Source organism: Bactrocera tryoni, unplaced genomic scaffold (assembly GCF_016617805.1).
Source record: "Bactrocera tryoni isolate S06 unplaced genomic scaffold, CSIRO_BtryS06_freeze2 scaffold_25, whole genome shotgun sequence".
Taxonomy (NCBI): domain Eukaryota; kingdom Metazoa; phylum Arthropoda; class Insecta; order Diptera; family Tephritidae; genus Bactrocera; species Bactrocera tryoni.
Window position 1 is genome coordinate 14,603,733 of NW_024395977.1, and position 13,107 is coordinate 14,616,839.

The following is a 13,107-nucleotide window of genomic DNA, read 5'->3' on the forward strand; positions in this document are numbered from 1 at the left end:
ATCAGTCTCACCATACATTACTGCACCAGTATCCTGTTTCCTTCGTTGCTAAACCTCATCCGCAACCAACAACAACTACGCACGCAATGCATACAATAAATTTGCCTGATCGGATAATGTTGGCAACAGCAGTTATTCTTGTGAGATCAAGCTGTGGAGAATACCTGCCCGCAAAAGCCTTGCTGGACTCAGGATTTGGCCCAAAAACTGCGGATTCGATGCCAAAACTGGACTCTATATAATATAGTAATTAGAAATTCAAGTACAAAAGTCGGGTCAAATTAAAAATGGCCCTAATCAACCAACGCTACAGAAAACTCTTTTGGGATGGATTGTGTTTAGCAAATATGTCAGCAGTCTTAGTCCTCCTCCCGAGGTAATTGGCACATTATGCCAAACTGAAGAAGACTTAACGTCAATAAATTCAGTAGTCCAAAAATTCTGGGCTGTTGAGGAATTTCCTTCAAAAACAATCGGCAACACATTCACACTTGAACAAATTGAGTGTGAACAATTTTTCGTCAATACAACTGAACTGAAGGCTGCAAGTCAAAATGCCCTTTAAGGCTGACCGAAAAGTTAATCGGTCACTCCTATGAAATCGCAGTTCGGCGTTTTCAGGCCCTGGAGAGGAGAACATTGAAAGATCCAGAACTTCGTAAAATGTGTCTGGACTTCATGAATGAGTATAAAGCGCTGGGTCACATAAGCCCAACAAAATAATAAGATCCCGAGTGAGCCACACTATTTCATTCCGCATCAGTGCGTTTTGAGGCACAAAAGCGCAACAACAAAATTACGGGTTGTCTTTGATGCGTCGAGCCGTACTTCTTCTCAAATTTCATTAAATGAACTTTTGATGGTAGGCCCAACCATCCAAGAAAAATTGTACTCAACTCTTCATCGTTTTCGTTTTATCGGCGACATTACTAAAATGTACCGCTAAATAAACATGCATGATGAATACAGAAACTGTCAGCTCATTGTGTGGAGAGAGCATCCCTCAGAGCAAATTCAGATGTTGCGACTTAACACCGTCATTTATGGCACTGCACCTGCACCATTTCTTGGAACTCGTTTTTTACAAATGATCAGCGATGCTAATACAACTAAATATCCACTCGGCTCATCAACAAAACATTCTCTTTTATGTTGATGACTTATCAACAGGATCTGAAAGTTTTGAGTCTCTAGATCTTATAAGGAGCGAAGTAACTAAAATATTAAACTCGGCCGGATTCACCTTAACGAAGTGGTTTTCAAGCCACTCTAAATTTTTCGACAGTAATTGTAATGAAAAGTCATTAAGCTTCAATGACAAAAACTCAGTAAACAAGCACTAGGAATCCATTGGTTGGCGAAAGACGATTTGTTTCAATTTGGATGCCCATGTTAATGATCTGCGAGCTACTAAACGAAACAAACTGTCAGTCTCTGCTCTCATTTTCGATCCTTGTGGATTATAGTCCCACTAGTTACCAAAGCAAAAATCTTATTGCAAGAGCTGTGGATCCAAAAACTAGATTCGGATGAGTCGATTCCATTGCGCCTTGACACTAGCTGGCAGAATTTCAAAGTCAACCTACTGCAGCTGTCATCAATTAGCATTTCTCGGTACGTAAATTTAGAGTTGAGTTAGAGTGCTATCTGCTAAATACATGGGTTCTCCGACGCATCGATAAGGGCGTACGGATGCTGCATCTACATGCGAAGCGAATCTGATAGTCGTGTCAAATGTACGCTGCTTACTGCAAAGTCTAAAGTGGCTCCGCTGATGACCAAGTCCCTTCCGCGTCTTAAGCTCTCGGCAGCACATCGTCTTGCCAAATTATGGTCACGAATTGCGCCAATGTGGAATCGACGACTCGAAAAAATTACGTTTTAGACAGACTCTGAAATTGGGTAAAAACGCACCCATCTTCATTACAAACCTTTGTTGCTAATAGAGTGTCTGAAATCCAAGAATTGTCTGACAATATATATTGGCGACATGTCCCAACGAAACAAATTACTGCGGATCAAGTGTTTCGGGGTTGCAACGTGGATTAATTGAATAGTTCAATATGATTGGCGGTCGGTAGTTCCTCCTAGAAGACCTTGCATTATGGCCAATTAACACTCACTTCCAGCTCTCCCCAGACGACGAAACATTAAAGAAGAAGAAAAATACTTTCACACTAGCCATAGCTGTGAAAGAGGATACATTATTGAACTTTATCGAAAAATTGTTTTCTCATCAAAAGTTGCTTCGTGTGGTTGCCTATTTATTACGGTGGATTAGACGACCAAAAATGCCTACGGAGGGAAGGGATCTGACATCTGACGAATTACACTTGAGTTTTTTGAAAATTGTTCAGGTGATCCAACATTCGGAATTTGCGAATGAAATCCAAAAACTGACTAAAGGCAGCACGCTACCCGCAAATTTGCAAAAACTCAATCCGTTCTTGCATGAGTACTCGGATATGTCGCTTTCATTCAAATTAATCCGAGTAGGAGGTCGCCTTTTAAATGCACCTCTCCCATACGATGCCAAATTCCCATTATTACTAAAAAAAAATTCGTACTTCGTAATCAATTACTTACGATTCCTGCACTTTCGAAATCACCACGCAGGGGCAAGAGCGTTGGCAAAAGAAGCATGCAGTTAAACCATAAGAAACTCTACACACTGCTTTTATTATAAGCCGAAGTTGCAAACCCAAATAAAGGGGAACTTGCCAGTTGAAAGACTTCGACCCTTTCTTATATGTGTCGTGGACTTTTGTGGTCCAATTTATACTACATTAAAAATATACGGTCGACCACCCGCAAAATTTTATATCGCAGTTTTCGTTTGTTTCACGTCAAAAGCAGTTCACTTAGAATTAGTTTCTGACTTATGGACTAATTCCTTTATTTTAGTCCTAAAAAGGCTCAAAATTCGCCGAGGGATGCCACATACGATATACAGCGACAACGCAACCAACTTCGTCGGCGCCGATCGCAAGTTGCGCGAACTCAAAGAGGCGTTTCAGTCCCCGTCTTCGTAATAAATGGGATTCGCCGCCGAAGAAGGGATCAAATTCGCCTTTATACCACAGAGGGCACCGCACTTCGCCGGATTATTGGAGGCGGCAGTGAATTCCGCCAAACACCTTGCCGTGCGCGCAATGGGCAACGTGCTGCTCACCCCCGAAGAGCTAGGAACACTATTGGCTGAAGTGGAGGTCATCCTCAATTTCCGGCCCCTCGCACCGTTGAGCCAGGATCCCAACGATGGTGTAGCATTCGGTGCTCCCTCCGAACTTTACTAACGGCACAGGTGTAAATGGACCCAACTCGCTGCTACGAGAGATGGCCACTTGTTTGTTGTCTCTAGCAACAAGTGGCTGCAAATGCAGCCTGCAACCCGGCGATCTCGTCCACGAAGACAACACGCCACCGCAGCAGTGGGTACTAGGACGAATCGCCGCAACCGTAGAGGGGCGAGATGGAAAGGTATGAGGGGCAGACATGGCAACCAAGGCAAGCAAAATTAAGCGCCCTATCGAAGTTGAAGGATTATGATTCTGTCAAGGTGGCCGGTGTTGCGTCAAGCGGCTTCATAAATCTAAAAATATTGTTTTAGAAATAAATAAAATTAATTGAATAATATTTGAATATATTACAAAAAGTTTTTATATCATGTAAAATACTTACCTTTTTATATTAACAAAATATCATCTACTACAAATGTATTAGAATACTCTATTACGATGAATTATAAGATTGATGAATTATGACTACATATACTTACCCCTTTTTTATATACATACTTACCACTAGTTTAAGCCGTTTGGTTCAGTTTTAAGCTAAACCATGAAATCCGTGTTATAAAGACAGGCAATTCGCACGTTTAAAGTAAATCGTGCATCCCAATTAATTTATATTACTCAAAAAAGCTTGAAAATGTTTCAATATGTATACAGTTAATGGCGATTTTTGGGCGTGGCATGGCATACAACCGTTAGGTGAACAAAACTATTACATAGTATACTCTGGTGCAACAGGTTGTAAAAGTAAAATATGAAAAAGAGTTAAATAGAAATGAAAAATATTTAACTACGAGTTTTAAATTTGTGTAAAAAGGGTTAACTGAAGTCAGATGAAATGCTTTACAGCAAATATTACAATGATACACAGAGCATACCTTATAAATTATTATTTTAACACTCACTTATTACCACAGCGGATATTTATATGCACGAAAAATGTTAAAACAAGCGCTTATAATATAACCAAAAAGCATAAAAATTTGCGCTCAAATAAGCAAAAAAGAAAAAAAATTTATAAATTTTTTCTTGAATCTTTAAGTAAACCATATAAAAATTTGTTTACAATATATACTCAAATTGTTGTTCGTGAAAGTTATTACGATTACAATGAACAAATCCGAAAGGTTTTCGTTTTTCAATTAAAATGCTGAGACAATCGAATGGCTCCAGAATCGTCGCTATTAAGTGAATCTATTACTATTATTATTAATCAAAATACTAAGGAGCAGATTTAAGGTAGTAGTCTGGTAATTTATGCCTATTTTCATGACTTCTTTAGAGGGTGGTTTTTTATAGGAAAATAAAAATTAATTATCTTGAATATTTATAGTGTTTTTATTTACATATTGAAAATATAAAAAAAATCGGTTCAGTAGAAAAATAGTTAGGACCCGGGCTGACCAGAAAAACAATGTTTTGAGGAAAACGCGTTTAAAGTTCAACAACTGCGAGAGAGAGAACTCCGAGCCGGTCTGGGAAACTCGTTATAACTCCCGAAGTATTTCGAATATATGTCTGAAATATTCACAGTGTATTTTCAAATTAAGCAAAAAAAAATTTTCGATTTTTTGAACCCAAGTCTTAAGCCACATACATACTTCAATGTGTAACATGGCCTTGGCCATAGAAGTACGCCAGGCAGAATACATTGAAATGTATTGCTACTTTATGGAGCCTTCAAAAATTTAAATAAGTTAAATGTTCTAAAATATTTTATCAACACTTTACATTTAAAAATACGTTTTTCCTATTTGAAATGAAACTGTAAACAATAAAAAACTGTCTCCGCTAGTCTATGTAATTTAAGCGAAAGACAAGTGAAACACTTCATTTTAGGATACATAACCTGGAGAGCATTAACAGCAGCCAGTATATACATACTTATGTTACTGCATCAATTATAATAAGTACGTCTTTGTTATGCTGAATACCTGCATTGAAAATGGTGTTTCTTCACATTTGTGTAGCCGTAACAGAGCAATTAACAGAGCAACAATTTTTTTGCCTCGCAAAACTTGTTTGGTAATCAGCTCATCGATACCTAAGGCTAAACACGTTGCCAGAAAAAATTTATGTAATTTTTCTATTTAAAGATTGCCATTTGGTTTTTGAATTAAATGCGAAATGCAAAATTTTGGAAACATGCTTTTAAGTATTAAATATGCAAAATGCATATGCAACATGCATTTTTAAGCAAATATCCGCTCTGCTTACAAATATTACTGAATAAATAACTTACTTATACCCAGCGGAATAATGGTTCATCGCTTACATTTTTCTTTGAAGAATGCTCTGAAGAAAATTCTATGTAGAATTCTTCGATAGTAGGTAATGCATAAAAATAAGCAATGCGGTTAAATTCTACTGCGTTCATATTTACAATCAAGTAAGTACATGAAAAATGTTAGAATACAATTTGTAAACAGCAAATGTTGATGAAATAAAATTTATAAGTAAATATTTTCACTATGTCGTCAAATCGTCAAGCATTTTTAGAAAATTTGCAGAAAGTCTGTTGTGTTTAGGTGAGCTGCTATTTTAATTAAAAATTTTGTTTAATTTTGTGTTTAAACTTTAAATAAAAAAAAAGATTAACATTATCGAAAAGGCATATGAGAAGACTAATTAAAAATGAAGAAAGTGAAGCATTTTAATGCGTTACTATTTGGTAAGTTTTTCGTGTTTTTATCATTGATGGAAATTTATAATTACATACGGTTTCATCTTTTTTTGTAGAATCGGATGTGTTCACCAAACTCAAAAATGCATCACACTCGCCAAAGGCCCTTTCTTTAAGTCTCGTTGCTTGGAAAAAAAACGAAAAGAGACTCAGCCACAAAATTAAAAGAAAACCCTTCCTTTTAATACATAAATACTTATTTTCATATCGAATTTTATACATGTATTTTCATAAATAAAGCAAAATTAATATGAAATTTTTTGTATTATACTATTGACCTTGGCATAGAAGAATTCTCCGTTGACTTTGGCAATGAAGAATTCTTCGTTAATTGAGGCATCGAAGAATTCTTCATTAACTTTGGTATCGAAGAATTCTTCGTCCCTATGGTAAGCGAAATGGGTGATCTGTTACTTTTCGTAGGACATCGCCGTGTTCATTTTCATCGGTCGGAGTAAGCGATACAATCATGGCTGCATGTTTGCAGAACCAAATCCAAACAATTACCAACAATTTCACAAATAGGAAGTTCAACTTTTGAAATGGTCTATTACAGCATAAAATGTAGTTAGGAATGGAACCAGGTCTCATCGCTTCCACTACTAGGGCTTCAAAACATTGCTCGATTGCACCAATTGGTCTTCAAAGATTTGAAGAGATATGCCACACATACATACTTGAATTGCAAGTTAACTGCCAGACCACACATGCTGAAATAATTATTTTGTAAACAAAAGATTCTATTTATTATTTAATTAAGCTCATTAGAACTACGCTCTGTCTATTTGCGTAATCGTAAATATTAACTTATTTTTTTCTCTAAGCAGTTATCGCTCCGTTATCTTTTTTATAAATACTTATTTTGTTAAAACCAATTTTGTTTTCAGGCTGCTGAAGAAGAAGCGTTTAAATACGAGATGTCAATCAAACCAGCAGATTTTCTAGCTCCATATTTAATATCTTATAAAAAGCGGTCACTCACATATGAAGAATCATGGGCAGCTTACAATGAATGCTTATTCGAACTCAAAACCCGGTTTGTGAGGCTGCTAAGTGATCTTCAACGTCAATACGAAGAGGTATGTAAAAATTTGTATTAAGCTAATATTTAAATGGTGACGTGTTTTTAATATTTATTTGCAGCTTACTTCTGAAGCTAAGTCACTTCAAATTTTTTTAAATAAATTTGAAGACCAGTTTGATAACTATAATTATGAGAAACTTGTGGAGCAAGCTGACATCATCGCCTTGCACAAGCGAATGATCCAACAACGATTGACTTTAGCACATGAAGAATCTCAAAAAAAATATGAAACTGTGAAAAAATCTCTTCTGAGAGATCCTCGTCTTAACTTAAATCGTACAATGTCTAAAGCAGAAGATTAAATATATGCATATACCTACCTAAATACTCTGGAACACATGCAACCAATTTAATAAAGAAATATTTTTATACTCTCGCCACATATTGCTAATAACATCTAAAAACAGTCGAGATTAATTTAGAGTTAAATATGAATGTACATAAATATTTAGGGCGAGTTGAATTCCATGAGCGACAACTTGAGTAAACGTTGAGATAAAACTTTCTATACGTCTTCCTTGGCAATAATTAAGTTTCAAATTAAGTTATAAATTTGGTATAGGGCAGAACAGTAGTTAAGAGTACATGTGAACTTAATAGATACTTATGTGTAATGTTCATATCCCATAACTTGCCGAAGGCGAGCCCACTACTATATAACCGTCGAATGGTTACATCAGAAGTATTAAAATCTCAAATATTGATGCAAAAGGGCTTCATAAGATCTCATGTACTTGTATATGAAAAATCGACAACAGGAGTTATGACACAATTTTAGGTTAAACCTAGTCAATAAACACTTGTACAAGTAGTCCTTAAAGTTATGACATCTCACATCTAAAAATAGTCGGAAACGGATGTGTAATCCCAGATACCGAATATGTAAACCTTCGTGCCAGTGAAAGAGTTTTTACCAAAAAAAATGAATAATCTTTCAACTGAAAATAAGGATGGATAAAAACGGGTCTATGCTTCTAATATCCGTATAAAAATCTAATTAAGGGACTTTCAAGGTTTCGTTTGAATTTATATCGTATATATTGGTCAATGACTAAGATATCTAGCAAAATTAAGGGAACGTACAATATTTGAATATACTATGGTTTATTGCCGAAAATGTGTGAACTCGGTCCATGAATTTCCGCAGATCTCAAAAATTACTATTAATACTTGTATATGTATAACATTCACATTATTGTAAGCCGCATATGTCGGTCTGCGTGCGAATTACCTCCAGAAAATTGTGTGAAAACATGTCCCACAAAACACTTGAACTATTCCAAAACTTAAGTTCAAATCTTGCTCTAGCCCCAATATACTACATATAGCGATTTCCGTTTTTCCCTCTGACTTTAAACCATTTATGTTACTTAATATGTGGAGAAATTGTCAAATAGTCTTAAGAATTTTTGTAGTTTAGCGGTGAATTTGAATAAAAATGGTCTAGACCGCGAAAATATGAGGCAAAATTTTTAATATAATGATTTCATGAGTCGACGTTACGAGTTTTCGAGAGAAAAATTCTGCGAAAGATTTATGGTCCTTTGCGCATTTGCCACGGCGAATATCGCATTCGATGGAACAATGAGCTGTACGAGATATACGACGACATTGACATAGTTCAGCGAATTAAAAGACATCGGCTACGCTGGCTAGGTCATGTTGTCCGGATGGATGAAAACACTCCAGCTCTGAAAGTATTCGACGCAATACCCGCCGGGGGAAGCAGAGGAAGAGGAAGACTCCGTTGGAAGGACCAAGTGGAGAAGGACCTGACTTCGCTTGGAATATCCAATTGGCGCCACGTAGCGAAAAGAAGAAACGACTGGCGCGCTGTTGTTAACTCGGCTATAATCGCGTAAGCGGTGTCTACGCCAATTAAGAAGAAGAATAATGATTTTTCATTCTCTATTTAGTTGCACTTATATAATATTAATATATCGGCCACAATATAGTAATGAAACTAAGTAAATTTATAGTTAATATTATTTACTAATATGCCAAATATGATTCTATTATATCCAACATTTCGTCGAATAATGAATGTTGAATTGTTACGTAAATTTTTTAATAAAAGGGTTTCTAAATTGGGAAAGTATAAAATGCATGGTAACACACGAACTTAGTACTTTCTTACTTGTTTAATATAAAGTTTTGTCAATATCTGAAAATATTTCGCCACCAAACTGCGAAAGTGTAAAATGTTCCCAAACCCTCCTTTGCGCACGCCCCTGCCATGGATGAAACCTAAAAATAAAAAATTAAAAACTTTAAACTAGAAGATATTCTCCGTACAATAACCTACTATAAAAAAATATAAGAAATTGATATAATTGCGGCTTTTTAAAGAAGTTTAATTTTACACCAAATTTTGGTTTTTTTTTTGGTCTTCAGAATTTTATTTTAGATCAGGTCAAAAAACCGATACAGTCGTTGTATGTAAAATTATATTCATAATAGGCAGATTAAGGGTTAAGAAATAACTGTCTTAATTGGCTGTAACTCAAAAACTATCTGAGATATCGTTTGATTGATTTGAAGCTTTAGTTTTAGTACTTTGGAAAAGTGTAAACTACAGAAATATTTTTTTTTGTTATTATTATTTTACATTGTACCTAGTATATAAAAATAAAATACTAACAACAATTATAGTCAAAATAATTAGGAGAGATACTTAAAAGCTAAACATTAGGAAATACATTTGCTGCTACTGTTGTCTTACTAGGTCGGAAGGCTTCTTGCGCTTCAACCGGATTTCTTGCCCAGCAGTTTCGATGAGTCTGGAGGCTTCCTCATTAACGTGTTGTCTAAGCCTCAGTTCGTGAGACTTTGCTATTTTGAAGATTTAATTTACCACTGAATTCACGCCTAGATCACGATGCAGGTCAGCATATCTAATGTAGCAAGGAGCATTAACTAAAGTCCTTAGTACCCTCCTTTGAAAGCGCTCAATACTGGCAATACAGCTTTGACTTGAGCACCCGCATAGCTGGGATCCGTGGACCCAAACTGGCTTTAGAACTTGATTATATATTAACAGTTTGTGTGATTTGGTAGCGTGGATTTCCTGCCAACTAGGTGGTAAAGTTTGCCAAATTTCATATCAAGCTCGCACCTTTTTTTGAAATGGTCTTTCCACCGTAGCTTAGCATCTAAGGTGGTACCTAGGTACTTAGCACTGTTATGATATGGTATAGGAATGTTAATTGTGTATATAAATTGGACAATATGCCGGCTTTTCAAGGTAAAGTCGACATGAATTGATGTCGTTTAATTTCATGCGCCACTTAGATGCCCGCTTAGTAATTGCGTTGACTGCTGTCTGCATTCGTCGACTAGATACTGAAGTTGACTCTCCAGCTGCTACCAAAGCTGTGTCATCCGCAAATGTCGCTGTCATATAACTAGAATCAGATGGGAGGTGACTGGTAAAAAGCAAATAAAGCATTGGCCCCAACACGCTTCTCTGGGGAACACCCGTTTCTATCGGTTGTAAGTTTAAATATGCATCCTCTTGTTTAATGCGGAAGTGTCTGTCTTTTAAGTATGAAGCAATTATTTCCCAAAATTGTTTGGGTAGCATGGTTATTGGTTTTAGCCTATTTATGAGTACATTCCCAAAGATTTTAGATAAAGCTGGCAGCAGCGAAGCTTAGGTATCATTATGACTTCAGATACTTTCCAAAGCGATGGCACGTATCTTAGGCTTAAAGCACTGTTAATAATGTTTACAAGTTTTTTATACAATTCTTTGGTAAATTGCATAATATTTCTCCAGTTATTAAATCATACCCAGGTGCTTTTTTGAGTCTTGAGAGATTTTTAATTTCTTTAATAGTAACAGGGGAAATTCTGATGTGTGAATCCACCCAACTATTTTCACAGTTTATCTCATACCTATCGTTAGGGATAAGTGTGTTTCTAAAATGATTTACAAATACGGCAGCTTTCTGTTCATTCGTTTTGGCCCATGCAGTTTCGTTAGTTTTAATGGTGCTACATGTTTTATTTGTTTACTAATATTTCTTGCAGCTTTCCAGAGTGAATAGTCGGTGGATGTAGAAGGAAACATTTTTAAACTGTTTAATTTGTATTCTTAATTTCGATGTACAATTATTAGGCTCAGTTTGCTGCCATCTCCGGCAAAGCTTGCGCTTTTTATGGATACTTTCTAAGATGTGTTTTGGGTATTTGGTACCACTTAGATTCAAGCGGATATTTGGTGTACTCTTCCACGCAGCGTTTTGATTTATAATATTTTTGTGAAATCTTCAACCTCACAGTGCAATGTGCTTAAGCTTGGGGTCGACTTTATTACTTAACGTTGGCTTGGCTGCCGAAATAAATCACTTTTCCTACAGAGTTAGTAGCACTGGGGAATGGTCAGATCTTAGGTCTGAGCAATCTTTAATAAATTGAATTTCAGTAGTTTATTGATTATAAAGAAGTCAAGAAGGTCTGGCAATTTCTGTCTATCTGTAGGCCAATAACTGGGTCTTCCAGTAGAAACAAAATTGCATCCAACTGCTTGTATAGCTTTGAGAAATATAAAAAACCAAATTATTCTAATTTTCATACCAGGTGTGCCCTCTAACCCAAATTGCGTTTATTTGCACAAATTTAATTTTTTATGACACCGCTTGTTGACCTGAATCGTTTCTTTTTGTTGGTTTTAAGCCGAACCAAGAACCGAATCGAAGGCCCTCGAGCTAGATTAAATCTCAAGCATAAAGCTGTTGGCATTTCAAACAATCAGCAAAAATGGAGGATGCAACCGTAATACGTACATACATATGTATATACGAGTAGTATATGAAAAAACTAAAAATCAGCACTTTAAGCACCTAAGAAATGAAAGGTGAATATTAATTCTCAATATAAATTGTAGTGTGCTAGAAATACGAAAAATATGGATTTTCCCACAATAATACAAGTATTTTTTTTATCTGTCTGTACAATCATTTTGAATTTTTTGTTTGAGGTGCTTTTTTAATTTTTTTTTAATTTTGTTTTATTATTAAATTTATATTGTTTAATCTGCTCTAAACGCATGTTTTAAAATTTTTGTGTCATTATTTATTATTTATGTTACATGTGGTTTCTCAAATTCTTTAAGGAAGTAAATTTGTTATTCAAATTACAGCACGGAAATTTGATGTTTTTAACTACACAGTTTTAGTATACTATTGCAATATATTTCTACAGAGTATAATAGTTTCGTTCCCGTTACGGTTGACACCTAAAAAAATCGAGCTGGATATGGGGTTTTATATACATTTATAAATGATCAGGATGTGAAACTTCTGAATTCCGTGATAGCAGTCTGTTCTTCCGTTCGTCTGTGCAAACGACATTTCCCCTGGCACATATGTGAAGCTTGATTTGTAAATGAAACAACTGCCACCCCTACAAAACGCCATTAAACGAAAACTTTTAAAGTGCCATAAACAAGCACTAAGATATAAAACTGTTATTTCGTACAGCGGATCGCAATAGCAAGCGGTATCAATCGGATTACAATCACGGCTACCTCCCATATAGGACAATTTTAAATTTTGTATGATTCCTTCCCTTTCCAATACACAAGACAAGCAATACAATATATTTCGACAGAACTTTGCACAAATAGTGCTTTTGAGGTAAACTAGCTAGATAAAAAATTGTCAAAATCGGACCATAACTGTTAAAGACCTCACATTTCAGATACGTTTGACAAAAATATAGGTCTATCCGCGAGGTATGTAATTCGGGTAAAATATTTTTTTGTTAATAATACACCCTTGTGTAAAAAAATGGGCTTAATTTCAAAAAAATTTCAGCTATCAACAATTCCACAAAATCTAAAAATACTCATAGAATTGCCGACAATGACTTGCCTAGTACATCAAAACAAAACGCAGAGGTCACCTCTGCACCCAACTCATCAATAAACTCTTTAACTAGAAAAAATCACTCATCAAACGCCAACAACAAAAATATTTCCATCAACAAGCCTGCATCGATCAGTTCAGACTACAACAACGTCTCACATTCAGCTAAAAATATCA

The 13,107-nt window shown here is 35.6% G+C and overlaps 1 protein-coding gene across 1 annotated transcript in view; it reads left to right on the top strand.

Annotated features, from left to right (window-relative positions):
* The window catches only part of LOC120780756 (coiled-coil domain-containing protein lobo), a 62,773-nt gene extending 55,340 nt beyond the window's left edge, over positions 1 to 7,433 (top strand). Inside the window, exons 7-8 of the mRNA XM_040113011.1 lie at positions 6,864 to 7,055; positions 7,120 to 7,433. Of these exons, the coding sequence (XP_039968945.1) occupies positions 6,864 to 7,055; positions 7,120 to 7,362 (435 nt within the window). The 3' untranslated portion in view covers positions 7,363 to 7,433. The remainder of the gene's footprint in view (positions 1 to 6,863; positions 7,056 to 7,119) is intronic.
* Positions 7,434 to 13,107: the final 5,674 nt, after the last annotated feature.